Below are 16682 nucleotides of genomic sequence, written 5' to 3'. Positions count from 1 at the left end.
TACAAATAGCTTCCTTTTGCCTTTTTTGACATATTTGCATGTTATGAAAGAAGAGTTGCTCCATTTACTAAAATTTTGAATACTACACTATATTAAAAAAATCATGGTTCTTTCTTCACTAAAAGAAGTCAGGGCTCAACTTGGAGACATGGTTGATTTCAGGGCTTGGGCAGGGAAAATATAAGATGAACCCACAACATTTTGTGATGCTGGGAATTAAGGAAGTACTTCCCCCCCAAAAAAGTAAATAAATAATGGAGGCATGTTGAAAAGACACCAGAACCAACCTAGAAGATCACCCAATGACCAAGCCTGTAAGAACTTGCACAAAATAATAAATAGCCATATTGTTAGATTATAACACATAGAATAAAATAAATGTCCTTACTGATATAAATAAATAAGTAAGGGAGAAAGGGCAGCTTTTCCTTACAGAAGAATTCCAATTAATATATGTGGAAATAATGAAGAAAATAGAAGATCACCATTAGAAGCACCATTAGAAAGAAAATAGAAGATCACCATTAATGGTGCATTAGAATAATTGTACCATTAATTATTGCAAGGAAGATCATTGATTGATTATAAAACTAATGAGCAGACTTTTGAGGAAAAATAGGATATTTGCATAATCTTGAAGTATATTTCCCAAAATATATACTAATTATAAAGAAAAAATATTTACTTAACAAATGAAAAAGACTGGCAGAAACACCTTCTTAACCAAGAGATCAAGGTTAATATCAACAGTCATAAGACATATTTGCATCCAATTCTACACTGAAAACAGATCACTCTTATGATATCCTTGACAAAAAAAAAGAAATGCATGACCTCAATCTAATCATGAGAAAATATGAGACAGACCTAATTTTAAAGATTATTTATAAAATAACTGACCAGTATTCTTTAAAGGTGTCAAGGTCATAGGAAGCACGGAAATACTGAAGAATTCTCACAGATTGGAGGAAAATAAATAGGCATGACAACTAAATACAAAGTAGGATCTCTGAAAAGACTTTAATGGAATAGCTGGTGAAATTAAAACAAAGTCTGGATTTTGTTAATAGTAAAGTGATTAGAATAGTGTTTCTCACATACTAAACTTTATACTATATAGGAGATTATGAATTAAAAATTTTAAATGAACTTGCTAAATATTATACAGTCAGGTATGGTACAGCTTGAGTTTTAACCCACACTATATAACCACTGGACTTTTCTTGTCTGGTTTTGGTATCAAGGGCATACAGTACTGATCTCACATAATGAGTTGGAAAACAGTCCTCATTTTTCTTTTCTCCAGAAGACTTTGCACATAAAGCTGTAAGTTACTTTCTTTAAGTAGAATCATTTTCTCTTCACCACATATTTGAGTTCCTTTTAATTTTTTTTCCAATTTTTTTGTCTCCCAATTTGTATTTTATTTGAACCATCAGTTGCATAGAAGTTTTTCTTAATTCTTCTAAATTTTCAAGAATATGAGTATTTGGGGGATTATCTTTTTTGTTTTAACCTCTATCTTAATTGTATCCTGGTCAGAGAATTTAGTAGATACTGATTTATTAAAATGTATTCAAATTTGTCTAATAACTTAATACTTGATCAAATTGGGTTCAATGTTTCATGCCTGCTTGAAAAGAATCTATATTCTCTAGATGGTGCATACAGGTTTTATATATATAAATGTCAGTTGAAACGTCCATATTATTTGCATTTATTTTGTTAAGTATTCCATGTATTTATAATGTTTCTAGTCTGGTTGACTGATCATTTATTGAAAAAACTTATTTTTGGCTGTATTCCACATATACTCTAGGTTTGAGAATAGATAAGCATGGTACTAAAGATTTTTTTTTAAAACCCGGATTTTATAAGACATTATAAACCAAATGAAGAAATTAAGAATTTATTCTAACATCAATAAAAAGTGCTTTCAGTAGAGAAGTTAAATCATTTCTGTCTTTTAGAAAGGCTACTTCGGCTCCAGTGTAATAAATCAATTCATTGAGATGCTACTTCTCTAACATTTAATATTTAAAAGAAAGTTGTTGAAGTAAGTAGGCTAGAGTTGATGATGTTCTGAGGTAGAAGCATAGTGAAAATAAATGTATATCAAAAGAAAGAGCTAGAGGTTGCCAGGCAACGCATTGTGTAGAAAATCTTTCATGAGGGAGAAAAGTGTATTAAATTGAAGAAGAAAAGCATATTTTAAAAACCTAAAAGAGACCTAAACCTAAAGGAGTGTTATGGAGACTATTAATTAAGGGAGGGAATGACAATAAAAAGGAGCCAATCTGTGGAAGGCCAGCCTCTGTATGTTTTAAGTACAAAGAGAGCTATCAAATGGTTTTGAAGTTCTGAATAATTATTGATTTAATTATTGTTTTCGAAGGGATAATATGGATGCAGTGTGTACTGAGAGTAGCTGAGATTTGAGTGGATTTGGCTAAGAATAGCACCTGGTAGACTAGTTAGGAAGCTTCTCAGTTATCCAATATAAGAATAAGTATGGGGCTTCCCTGGTGGTGCACTGGTTGCGAGTCCACCTGCCGATGCACGGGGAAAAGGGTTCGTGCCCCGGTCCGGGAAGATCCCACATGCCGCGGAACGGCTGGGCCAGTGAGCCATGGCCGCTGAGCCTGCACGTCCGGAGCCTGTGCTCCGCAACAGGAGAGGCCACAGCAGTGAGAGGCCCGCGTACCGCAAAAAAAAAAAAAAAAAAGAGAGAGAATAAGTATGGGGCTTCCCTGGTGGCGCAGTGGTTGGGGGTCCGCCTGCCGATGCAGGGGATGCGGGTTCGTGCCCCAGTCTGGGGGGATCCCACATGCCGCGGAGCGGCTGGGTCTGTGGGCCGTGGCCGCTAGGCCTGCGTGTCCGGAGCCTGTGCTCCACGGCGGGAGAGGCCACGGCAGTGGGAGGCCAGCGTACCGCAAAAAAAAAAAAAAAAAAAAAAAAAAAAAAAGAATAAGTATGTAGAGGCTGCTACATTCAAAGAAATACAATGGGAATATAAAGGTGAAAAAATACAAAGTCTTCCCTGTCATGTATCAATACAACATCCTCATGGTACATACAAATAAACAAGTAAATAATATAATGCCTAACAGTGACAAGGGATATGAAAAGTTATTGGGAGTGGTCTTCTCAATAAAGTTGTTTTCAGTAAGGTTATTGGTGAGGGGTCAGAGTTGAGGGGTCAGAGTTGAGCAATCATCTGCAGGAAGAAAGTGAATGAGCCATCTGAATATCTAGGAACAGCTGTTTCTAGCAGAAGAAATAGCAAAGGCAAAGAGAGCCAACAAGACAGTAGCTAAGGAACGAATTGAGAGCTGCATTCAACAATGTGTTACCAGAGATTAATGGAGAGAAAAAAATGTACAAAAAGAATTAAAAAGTACGCATTAAGTGACTAACCAGAATGTGGTAGAAACTGAGTCTTAATGATGTCTCCTAGAAGAGGACTTTTCAAACTGAGCAGATATAGATGCCTGTATTAGTTTGTTAGGGTTGCCCTAACAAAGTACCACATACTGTATGGTTTAAACAATAGACATTTCTTTTCTCACAGTTCTGGAAGCTGGAAGCCCAAGATCAAGGTGGTTTCTTCTGAGGCCTCTCATTGGCATGTAGATGGCCATCTTCTCCCTGTCTTCACATGGGCTTTCCTCTGTGCCTGTCTGTGTCCAAATTAGGACACTAGTCATGTTAGATTAGGGCTCACCCTAATGTTCTCATTTAACCTTAATTACCTCTCTAAAGACGTTATCTTCTAGTACAGTCATATTTTGAGGTAGTGAATGGGGGCTAGGGATTCAACATAGGAATTTTGAGGGCCATAGCCCCCTAAACACTCAGCACATAATAGACCCACTTTCTCAGATTTGATAAATTGGGTCATGGTTATTTGAGGTTCGTGGAGGGGGAAAGAATTTTATGTGAGGGAAATAGTATGTGAACTATAGAGATATAGGAAATTAATTTTTGACAAGAAGGCTTTGAAAAGTCCAGTTTGGTGCAGATCTTTCCTGGAAGTGGCTAACAGAAAGACACATTAGGAAAGATATAGTCAGGCAAGAGCATGACTAGCTAAGAGGTCTGGACTTTTTTATGTATATTAAAGAGAATTACTTAAGGTTTATGAGCAAGAAGGTGCTCTAACCAGAAGTGTCCCTCAGGTCGATTAATCTGTCAGTAGCATGTAGTTTATGATCAGGTACTAAAATATAAATCTCATTAGCAGGAGAGGTTGTTCATGCTGAAGCACGAGTAGGTGTACCAGGGGCTTAGATAAATTCTTGTTTTGCTCTGAAATGTAAGGGAATTGGTCAGAATTTAGTGTTTTTACACTGACACTGTGAAGGGCATCTTTGTATTTCTCCCACAGAGTATCCTTTGTGTCTCCTGTCACAAATAGAAGTGGGATTCTTCCCCACTATGGCTGATTTCATGGAATTTTGTAATGTTCTGCCCTGCAGCTGAAATAAACTGAGTAGTAAATAACTAAAAACAACAAAAGAAAAACAATTTTCAAATATGTTCACTGCAACATATAAATATTCACAGTATATTCTGTGATTTGTTGTGATTGTATAAACACACACAGGTACATATGTGCACTCAAAGCTGATATCTAGTTACTTGTGCAAATGCAAAAACAGACAACATGCTCATTTTTAAAAACAGAACTCTTGATACAATTAGAGATTGGGTCTCACTATTTATAATAGGCACAGACCAAATCCCCCAGATTTCCACTTTTTCTGTTCCTAGACTTTATATTATCCATGTTGTGTGTATTCAACTTATTAGTCAACATCTAATGTAGAGTTTAAGGTTTATAATATTCTCTCATACACATTTTACCTTAGAATACTCTATGGAGAAATCTCTTTCTCTCTCTCTTCTTTCCTGTAATCTTTACAGACACCATCCATCTTCGAGTTCTTGAATCCTCCCCAGTTGGCACATCCATTGGAAGTGTAAAAGCAACTGATGCTGATACTGGGAAAAATGCTGAAGTAGAATACCGAATTATTGATGGTGATGGGATTGATATGTTTGACATCAGAACTGAGAAGGACACACAGGAAGGCATCATCACTGTGAAAAAGGTGCAGAACATCAATAGAAATAATCATCTGACTGTTTAGGAAGTAGGGATTTCGATATGTATTATCCACTCATGCTCTGTCCATTAAGAAATGTCCCTACCATGTTCCAATGTAAATTCATAAGTAGGGCTTCCGTGGTGGCGCAGTGGTTGAGAGTCCGCCTGCCGATGCAGTGGACACGGGTTCGTGCCCCGGTCTGGGAAGATCCCACATGCCGCGGAGCGGCTGGGCCCGTGAGCCATGGCCGCTGAGCCTGCGCGTCCGGAGCCTGTGCTCCGCAACGGGAGAGGCCACAAGAGTGAGAGGCCCGAGTACCGCAAAAAAAAAAAAAAAAAAAAAAAAAAAAAAGCATAAGTATGAGAGACGTAAAGCCAAAGATCTCCTTGAATGTTTTGACCAAATGTTTTTGTTAATTAAAACATGAAACCTGACATTTTACAAAATTTAAAAGGCAAGTTAATATACATGTGATTGTATTTCTGAGCCACGTTAATAAAAGCCCCTTATTAACATCGCTTCCTTAAAAAAATAGTTGATAACTAATAATAGTAATATATCATCACAGTTGGAGGCATAAAAAGTAACATGCCATCTATCCAGATGTATGAAGCAATAATTAGAGTTGCTAATAAAAAGAGACAGCATGGATTGGAAAATAATTTCATTGTTCACATTTTCCCTTCTGCTACATAAATTAAACTTTTCTGCTAACATATGCTCAGTGATATGATTTAAAGGTAACTAGTTTTTTATTGTACATTCAGTACCATCCTTATAAGAAAAAATAAGGCCCAGTAAAATGTATGTCCTAATGAAATGTCCTGAACACTCTATTTGCATAAAGTAACCGTCACTTAATCACGGAACTCTCCTCAGAGTCTATTGCGAAGTTCAAGGTACACAACCACTTTTAAACAGACAATGACAAGCAAAGGAGTGACCTACTGAATATTTAAGTTCCTTTTTGTTTCATAATGTAACCTAATTACCAATTAGCTATCAAAATTTTTCTCTTTACCCAAGGTTTTTCTTATTTTCAATGTTTCATATAACTGCTGAAAAGTTTTGTATTAGTCTTAAAATTTCGTCAAGTTTATGTAGTGCCATGAGCCTGTTGAATGGAATGGATGTATCACAACATATATTTTAAAAGATTACTGAATTTTTTACTTAGAAAAACTTAGCAGTAGCCAACAGCTCAGCACACATACGTACACACAAACACACACACAATCCACCAGGCCATGTTTTGTAATGAGTTTCCACTATATGAGACAGGTCTTAATATCCTTTTCAATTTTTCTAAGATTTAAAATCTCATTTTCCTATGTTCTGAAGTACTACATTTTAAGTACATAAGAAGTAAAAATTGAATTCTACCTGATGTGTAAAGATTATATATTTTTATTAATTTTAATTATTTACAGTTTATAAACAACTTGACAACTAGGCTTTAAAAATCATACTGTAACTTGGAAGGAACATATAATTTAATTTCCCTCAATCTAATTTGATGATTTATTTACTTAATTATTTTTAATACAGCCACTTGACTATGAGAGCCGAAGGCTTTACACTCTGAAGGTTGAAGCAGAAAATACCCATGTGGATCCACGTTTTTATTACCTAGGACCATTTAAAGATACGGCAATTGTGAAAATCTCTATTGAAGACGTGGACGAACCACCTGTTTTCAGCAGATCCTCCTATCTGTTTGAGGTTCATGAAGATATTGAAGTGGGTACAATCATTGGTACTGTGATGGCAAGGGACCCAGATTCTACTTCTAGCCCCATTAGGTAATTATGCTTATGCTTAGGATGAAAAGAAAGGGAATTGAAGTAAATGTAGAGAGCATGAGATTCTATTTAAAGCGTTTAATGCATTAAAAGAGAGAGCTGTGCTGGGCTTCCTTGGTGGCGCAGTGGTTGAGAGTCCGCTTGTCGATGCAGCGGACACGAGAGGACATGGGTTCGTGCCCCGGTCCGGGAAGGTCCCACATGCCGCGGAGCGGCTAGCCCAGTGAGCCATGGCCGCTGAGCCTGTGCGTCTGGAACCTGTCCTCCGCAACGGGAAAGGCCACAACAGTGAGAGGCCCGCATACCGCAAAAAAAAAAAAAAAAAAAAAAAAGGATAGAGCTGTGCATATGTTGGGTGAGCACAAGTATTTAAAATAAATGGTCTGTGTTCTGGGCCAGGGTATGCACACATTTCATAGTTTGATTCCATTTTAATCATGCCAGTTACTGAAATTTGGCTTGTATCATCTGCCTGGCTCTTTAAGATATTTGTTGTTCTGAGGCCTGGTACAGATAAAGGGGACTATTTCAGCTGTGTATCTGCAATGTAACAAAATCAATTTCTCTGTGCTTTTGGGTTCTTAAATAATATGAGGTTGAGAGGAGTTTTAATAATTAAAAATTATATAATCATAACAATGTTACAATGTAGTTATGATTTTAGAAACTTCTATATCCTACCAGCAAAGGGGGAAGTTTTTTTGGTGTTCTTTTGGCTATATCAAAAAGTTTAGAACATTCCAGAAAGATCAGAGTCATTTCAAATTTTTGTTTTGCTTTGTTTTCTTATGGCACCTAAAAACATATAAGATGTGATAAAAACATACAAATGAGAAAGATAAAGTTTTCACTGACATTTGTTCTCTCATTTTAAAAAAGTACAAATATCTATATACAATATTCAGGATCAAAACTACTGCTCACTTTAAACTGTTAGTCCATCAATTATTTTGGATTTCATTTGTTTCTTTATCCTCAGCAGACTGATTTTGCTTATCCTTTTTACAATGTGGGCCAGTCTAGTAGGAGTTCAAGTGGTTGTACAATTTCCAAGTACACACTTCTCTGACTCCTAACTATGCAGCAGTGGAATGTCAGAACCTCTACTTTTATGCACCATGTGACTCTAGCTCAAAGTTTAAAATTCTGTAGGTTCTGCCATATCATCAAGTGACTTCATATTATATATATATTTATATGCATATATATTAAAATTATTATTTGATTTATATAATTTTACCTAAATATTTTCTTATAGTCACATACATGTCACATACATGACAGGTTACATATTGGCAGACAAAACCTGCATATGGTAGTCAAGTACAGCTCCCATCTGTCAGCATGATTTTCCCATAAATGCCTCTCCCATCCACTTATCTTCATTGAAATTGCTGCATTCTTTGGATTTTTTTCCTTTAAAGCTTTTTTTTTTTTCTTGTCATTCCTTCGTTAGACATTTATTGAACATACACTCTTATTCTTCCCCATTGAATACTACCAAGCATTCCCTTGGCAGAACTCCTAACTGATTTTAATAGCCTGTGTTCTGTGTTCCTGGTTTTAAAATGGCCTTCTTAAAATAAAATATAATACTTAAAAAAAGTTCAGTTTAAATCGTGGCATTATTAAGAGGCAATATATTTTTCCACACAGTGAAATAGATTCTAAATATTCTCATAGACTAATGGTTATTACATGTTAAAATATGTCTGTGGATTCTTTCTTAAGTTAAATTTTTCATCAGGATGCAAATGTCAGGACCAGGAGAAAAGAATCCATTTATGTGTACTAAGCAACAGAATTAATGACTTCATTGCTTATTAATGACAGAGTCTAGTTAAGATCGTTGTTGTATATTTGAATTTATACTAACTTGATGTAGAAAAAGAAAATGAATATTTTTGGATGTTAATCTTGATAGGCCATGCAGATTAAAAAGATGTATATATATAATCAAAGAGGTAAAGTAGTTTTACTAAAGCAATGTATTTAGGGATGGATAATCAGATAATACTGGTCATGTTATAAACTGTCCGTGTCATGTATTGTAGATGTTAATGCAATAATCAAAGGTATTTACCTAAAATATGTCTTTTGGAACTGATTTTTAAATGAAAATGTTAGGTAATAAATATAATTTACCGATAGAGAATTGAAAAATAAACGGTTGCCCCTTGAACAACTCAGGGATTAGGGGTGCAAATCTCCCCTCGCCCCCTCCCCACAGTCAAAAATCTGAGTGTAACTTTATAGTTGGCCCTCTGCATCCGCGGTTCCGTGTCCAAGGATTCAACCTCACATTTATTTATTCAATAAACACAGACTCTAGTTTATATTTTCTGAAAATATCTGCATATAAGTAGACCCAGGAAATTCAAACCCATGTTGTTCAAGCGTCAACTATAATTATATCAGGTTTGAAAAAGAACCAGGATCTCTCTGTATCTTCAAGATAATTTCACATAATCCTTTAAATTTTGTCACTAGCTTTTAAACTGAACTACAAGAAAAAAGACAAAACACACATAAAATGGATTTGGAAAAGACAATGATGCTCTATATTGATTTACATAATGCAACTTCCTGTCATATTTCTGTAGAAATAAGGATACTTATCATTTGCCAAAATACCAAAGAAATCATTCAACAAATATTTGTAGGTCACCATGTCAGTTACTAATTTGTTTCTCAGGGAATTCTCAGTCTGTTAGGAAAGAAGATTCAGTATGAGAAATAAGATTCATTGAGTATCTACTAGATTCCAAGTATGACGCTTGCTGTTTTCATGCTTGATTTCCTGTTTGAGATGTGAGATGAGATGAATTCCTAATACAATGTGGTAAATGGCAGAGATGATGGTACAAGGTGCTTTAGGATGGAAGGGGACAAATAGCTTCTCCTTCAGGTAATCATGGAACAGTCCAAGGAGGAGGTAAAATTTACGTTGACTCTTTCAGTAGTAAAATAATTATGTCAACTTGGGATATAATTTGTGAATTATTCCAGATATAGAGATACAATGTTTTGCTTTATTTGTGAATGGCTAAAGCATGTAGTTTGAATACAAAACTAAATCTATATTGTGTTAATAGAGAGGGATGGGGTTTATTAAGGAAATTTGCAAATTACTGGTCGATTCTACTTAGAACTGATTTAAAATAAAAATCTAAAATAAGCAATCCTCAAAAATAAAATCATATTAACTGTATCAAAATGTTAAGTTATTCTTCTAGTGTAATTTATTAAAAATCCTGCAAAAAGATCATAAATTTCAATTGATTTTTGGAAATATTATACAAGTTTGGAACACTAAAAGAAAAAAGTTTTATGGCACTTTCAAAATTATTTTGTGTTATTACTTACAAAATACTATTTAAAAATAATATTTCATATCTTGTTCCTTCAAATAAATGACAGTTGTGGCTTAGGAAAATATATGTCATAACTAGATATTACTCCTAGTTTTGTCATGTTTATTTTGATTTGTTTTTTAAGTTTTTAAATAGGGAACATTAAAGATAACTTGGGGAATTATGCTTGCTAACTCAAGAATTATGAAACGTTTGTAAACAACTAGGCTTGTGAAGTGGCAGGAACCACCAATGTACAGCTCTTTTAAACCTTGGCTGACAACCCCCCAAATAATGGAACTTATCCCAACTACATCATCCTGATTGATAAACCTGTAGTTGGGCTTTGGAATGACACCTGACACAATGCCTTTAATCAATTTGCAGAATAGTTGGTTTTGTAATATATATACTAAGATTTAATTTGGTACAAACATATAAAAACTCCTATCCCAAACTTTTCTATTTTTAAAACACTTCTAGTTAAAATGTATACATTTTATAATGATACATGTGGGTAAGAAACCAAAGCTACCTGGGTATCATACTTTGAAGCTGCTGAACACCATCATAAATTGATGATCTACTACTCTGAGGGAACTAATGCTGTCTCCAGTATTCTTACTAAAAGATTTTACTAGTGGGAATGATATTTTGCATTTGATCCTTGTAATAATTCTTCAACAGAGTTCTCAATCACTAGGTAATGTCCGTTGGTAATGTAAAATTGTAATTCCAAGTTTTGTGGAAAAATACCTCAAGGTTACTTGAATATGCAATAGACAATGATTTAATTAAACAAACATTCAGAAGACCAGCATTTGAATGCAGAACAAAGGTCAATTCAGGTCTTGGGAAGAGGTTTTGGGAGGGTGGGAGAGGGTCAGTTTGTGTGTGTGTGTGTTTGTGATAAATTCATGAGACAGTCTGCATCCTGGATCAGTACTATGTACTTTCCTGAAATTATTATATATCACTATATATGTGTCTTTACATTTCACCATTTTCTCCTGCAAACCATCAGTAATGCTGCCATGTGTTTTTCTCTGCCCTCGATGTTCAGATTTTCCTTGGATCGCCACACTGACCTCGACAGGATTTTTAACATACATTCTGGAAATGGATCCCTTTATACATCAAAGCCACTTGACCGTGAACTATCTCAGTGGCACAATCTTACTGTTATCGCTGCTGAAATCAGTAAGATGAGTTTTATGTATATCCTATTTAGCATAATTTTAGGTTTTATTTTGTATTAAGAATAATTTCTTCTCATTGCACACATGAGTTGTAATTTCAATCTAAGGTTTTAAAAGGCTTCTCTACACCTATAATTTTTTTCAATAGTTTCTATATATACTGAGAAATAGCTGTAGGCATCCACAAATCTACATTTAATATTAACTCATAAAAATGATCTAGAATTGGAAACTAAAGATATTCTCTTTGGGAGAAAGGGAAATGTATTAAAATTGTTGCTTGGATGCCATGAATTAAAATCTATGCTAAAATGCTGGGAGTCCATTATTTAACAATAAACACAGAGATAGATATTATTACTTCCTTTTTACAGGTGAAGAAACAAAGATATTAGTAATAAGAGCTAACATTAAACACTCGGTGAAGGTATTATTCTAAGAATTTTAAATTAATTCTTTCCTCCTAATATTTTTCTTGACCTTATTTAACAGAGAAGGAAATAAGACTCCAGGGATATTAGTAACTTGTCCAAAGTCACAATGCCAGAAGTAGTAAAACTGGGATTTTAAACTAGTCATTCTGTTTCTAGAATGACTTAATTCTATACCAAATTTACAAAATTTCATCCAGCTAGTAACAGACAAAGCCAGCATTCAAAATCATATCTGTCTCTAATTGCAAAAGTTCTTGTCCATACACAGGACTGGTTACATAATTTTTAGAGCCTATTATAAAATGAAAGTATCAGGCCTCATGTTAAAACATGATTAAGAAATTTAAGATGACAACACTATAAAACTCTTAGAGGAAAACATAGGCCGAACACTCTATGACATAAATCACAGCAAGATCCTTTTGACCCACCTCCTAGAGAAATGGAAATAAAAACAAAAATAAAAAAATGGGACCTAATGAAACTAAAAGCTTTTGCACAGCAAAGGAGAACATAAACAAGACGAAAAGGCAACCCTCAGAATGGGAGAAAATTATTTGCAAATGAAGCAACTGACAAAGGATTAATCTCTAAAATTTATAAGCAGCTCATGCAGCTCAATATCAAAAAAACAACCAACCCAATCCAAAAATGGGCAGAAGACCTAAATAGACATTTCTCCAAGGAAGATATACAGATGGCCAACAAACACATGAAAGGATGCGCAACATCACTAATCATTAGAGAAATGCAAATCAAAACTATAATGAGGTATCACCTCACAGCTGTCAGAATAGCCATCATCATAAAACCTACAAACAATAAATGCTGGAGAGGGTGTGGAGAAAAGGGAACCCTCTTGCACTGTTGGTGGGAATGTAAATTGATACAGCCACTATGGAGAACAGTATGGAGGTTCCTTAAAAAACTAAAAATAGAACTACCATACGACCCAGCAATCCCACTACTGGGCATATACCCTGAGAAAACCATAATTCAAAAAGAGACATGTACCACAATGTTTGCTGCAGCTCTATTTACAATAGCCAGGACATAGAAGCAACCTAGGTGTCCATCGACAGATGAATGGATAAAGAAGATGTGGCACATATATACAATGGAATATTGCTCAGCCATAAAATGAAACAAAATTGCACTATTTGTAGTGAGGTGGATGGACCTACAGTCTGTCATACAGAGAGAAGTAAGTCAGAAAGAGAAAAACAAATACCATATGCTAACACATATATATGGAATCTAAAAAAAAAAAAAAGGTTCTGAAGAACCTAGGGGCAGGATAGGAATAAAGACGCCGACGTAGAGAATGGACTTGAGGACACGGGGCGGGGGAAGGGTCAGCTGGGACGACCTGAGAGAGTGGCACCGACTTATATACACTACCAAATGTAAAATAGATAGCTAGTGGGAAGCAGCCGCATAGCACAGGGAAATCAGCTCGATGCTTTGTGACCACCTAGAGGGGTGGGATAGGGAGGGTGGGAGGGAGACGCAAGAGGGAGGAGATATGAGGATATATGTATACGTATAGCTGATTCACTTTGTTATAAAGCAGAAACTATCACACCATTGTAAAACAATTATATTCCAATAAAGATGTTTAAAAAAAAAAAAGATGGCCACAGCAGAGCATTAAATAAGGGTGTGTGGGGCCCTTCTGAGTGTGAGGCCCTGCTCAGTTAGACATGGCCATGAGCCAGCCCTGCCCACACACACAAACCTGTTCATGGTTTCTGATTCCCGCATTATGATATGTGCATGGAATAGAGCAACTCTTTGTTTTAAAAAGAAGCATAAATTAGGGACTGAATCACGGTAAAAAAACAAAAAACAAAAAAAAACTAAGCCTATACATTTCAGATCTGAAAAACTAAGCTGAATCCACAAACATATATCAAGGTCAAGTTATTCGAAGTAATCATTCCAAGATTTGGAAAGCAGGGCATTGGGGCTGAATTACGAAGAGTCTCAGAAGGATGGAACCGGGCTAGACTGACCATCAGCAATGAACTTAATGCCTCAAGAGAAAGTACTAGATTTAATTTTTTCTTAAATCTGCCTCTGAAATATAGATTAACCCCACCATCCAAACAATCCAGTTTTTCCATAATGAGATATAAATAGCTGTGTCTCTCAGGGTGAACTGAAGAATTGTTTAGTTTTTCTCAAAGAAAGTTTTATTTCTCTATCTGTATCCATATCACAGTGTTTAGATGTGCCCGACAGGATCCAGTCTGATTACTCCAGAATCATGATCGTTTGTGCTCTAGGCTCTATTCAAGGTCCTTATTCAAGCCTAATGACCTCGGAATTGCATTTTCCATTTCAGATACTTTGAGAAATTTAACTTCTAAAGCTAGTTGAAGTAATGACAATTCTGTAAAAAGCTAAGTCAATTATGTTCTTCTTTTTAAGAATTAAACCTACTTTCTGCCCGTAAATAAAATCAATCTATGGAGTAACTGCTGGAAATGCCTACCTGCAAAGCCACAAACAGTCAGGGGCCCATTATACCGTTCCGATTATCAAATGGAATGAGGGGGAGAGGGAAACAGCATGCAAGGAATAGTTTTCACTAGATTTTAAACACTGGGTTTGTGGTAAGCATGCCATACACCAAGCCCAGAGTAGTGCAGAATGGCCTGGAAATGTACTTCTTACCAATGTTTCCAGGCTCTGCCTCTAACAGTTTAATTCTACATTCATATCAGTGTATCCCATCGTATGGAAAGTATTACTCCAGGTAATCATTTAATGCACTATACCATGGAATAACTTCTTTTTCTTCTTTAAAAAGTATTTTAAAATCCCATGTGGAGAATATAAAATCTAAAATTAAGGTCATAATCAGGGATTGTAAAACACTTTGATGTAGAAACCAATGAGTTCCTATAACCACATCTGAAGATTAAATTATAAGCATTGCAATATATTCTGACAACAGTAGAGCAAAGTTTATGACTGAAGGACTCCATTTTCTATACCTGCTTCCTCATTAGTAGAAATCCTTGCCTTAAGTAGGTAGGAGAGATACCTCTTTCTAAAGCCTGGGATTTCTAGATAACGATTTATACTTTCTTCTTCCTGGAGGTATGGAAAAGCCTGTGAATACGTGGCGTGGTTTTACCTTAGGACATACATTTTAAGATCCTTTGCTGCTCACACATTCTCACTACAGTAGAGTTTGCTGGATGACCAAGAGTCTCAGGTGGTAAATATATGCCAGCTCCTATTCAGTAGGATGCTTCCTTGGAAGGCTTTATATTCTTATTTCTACCTAAGCAGCCGCATCTGCCAGTAAAAAGATTAGTGTAAGCACTGTTTTTTGAATAGGTGACTCCAGGCCTGATGCTTTACAAAACGTGTTTATCCCCGTGGATTTAGCTTTTGATTTGAAGAGCCTTGAGTTATGTGTAAAGAGGCTGGAGAATCTCCATATTGTGCTAGGGAAGGGACTGACAATGCAGTTTTTTAGATGTGAAACTTTTGTCTTTCTTGGCTTCTGTGGCACAGGTAGAAACTGAATTGCTACCAACAAAAGAGTTTTTTTTTGTTTTTTTTTGCGGTATGCGGGCCTCTCACTGTTGTGGCCTCTCCCGTTGCGGAGCACAGGCTCCGGACGCGCAGGCTCAGCGGCCATGGCTCACAGGCCCAGCCGCTCCGCGGCATGTGGGATCTTCCCGGACCAAGGCACGAACCCATGTCCCCTGCATTGGCAGGCGGACTCTCAACCACTGCGCCACCAGGGAAGCCCAAGAGTTATTTTTATGTCAAGACTTTGTATTGAAGGAAAACATTTAGATTATGTCCATTAACTATAAAAGGTTAAAGAGCACATTCTAGAAAATACAGAAGAATCATGCCTTCCCACTCTTCCCCATAGCATCAAGTAACTCGGGGCAGTTGAGGATTCATTTGGAGGTGAACACTATGCCTCTGGGTTTTAGCAAGTTGTTTAGGAGTGAGGGAGGTAGGAAAATAGCAGAATAACATTTTTCTCATTTTTTTCTCCTCTCCTCACTTTTTCCCAAATGTACTCCTCTTGAGACCCACATGAATTGCAGGAAAGCTAGTTAACACATTTTTATTGTGTACATGCTTTGTGTGGAGAAAGATAGCTTAAGCTTTTAAGTAATGTAAGGAAATAAGATATGACAGTGGTACGTCCCTGTTGGCGCAGTGGTTAAGAATCTCCCTGTCAATGCAGGGGACACAGGTTTGAGCCCTAGTCCAGGAAGATCCCACATGCCTCGGAGCAACTATGCTCATGCGCCACAACTACTGAGCCTGCGCTCTAGAGCCTGTGAACCACAACTACTGAGCCCACGTGCCACAACTACTGAAGCCTGCACACCTAGAGCCCGTGCTACGCAACAAAGACAAACCACCTCAATGAGAAACCCACACACCACAGCGAAGAGTAGCCCCTGCTCGCTGCAACTAGAGAAAACCTGCACGCAGCAACAAAGACCCAATGCAGACAAAAATAAATAATAGATAAATAAATTTCAAAAAAGGAAGATATGACAATGATAATAAAGGATCCAATAACAATAGTCAACATGTATTTGTTTTGTGTGTATACCAACAAACTGATACTTCAATAAGAAGTTTCCATGCATTAGCTCACCTAATTATTCAAATAATTGTATAAGATCAGAAGTTCTATTTTGATTCATTTTGAGTAAACTGAGGCATTAGAGACAGAGTGTAAACTGGCCAAAGTCACACAAAGAATAAGTGGTAGACCTGGGAATCAGGTCAA

At 36.2% G+C, this 16682-nt stretch overlaps 1 protein-coding gene across 2 annotated transcripts in view; it reads left to right on the top strand.

Moving 5' to 3' along the window:
- LOC307183456 (cadherin-10) overlaps nucleotides 1-16682 on the top strand; it is a gene marked incomplete at both ends in the record, with an annotated part of 119666 nt that overhangs the window by 89354 nt on the left and 13630 nt on the right. For both annotated transcript variants that reach the window (XM_079915965.1, XM_079915964.1), the window contains 3 exons: nucleotides 4927-5114; nucleotides 6660-6913; nucleotides 11330-11466. In XM_079915965.1, coding sequence (XP_079772091.1) covers nucleotides 4927-5114; nucleotides 6660-6913; nucleotides 11330-11466 — 579 coding nt within the window. The remainder of the gene's footprint in view (nucleotides 1-4926; nucleotides 5115-6659; nucleotides 6914-11329; nucleotides 11467-16682) is intronic.

Source organism: Stenella coeruleoalba, assembly GCF_951394435.1.
Source record: "Stenella coeruleoalba genome assembly, chromosome: 3".
Taxonomy (NCBI): domain Eukaryota; kingdom Metazoa; phylum Chordata; class Mammalia; order Artiodactyla; family Delphinidae; genus Stenella; species Stenella coeruleoalba.
The sequence above is the reverse complement of the archived record's forward strand: the minus strand, read 5'-3'. Positions and strand labels throughout refer to the sequence as shown.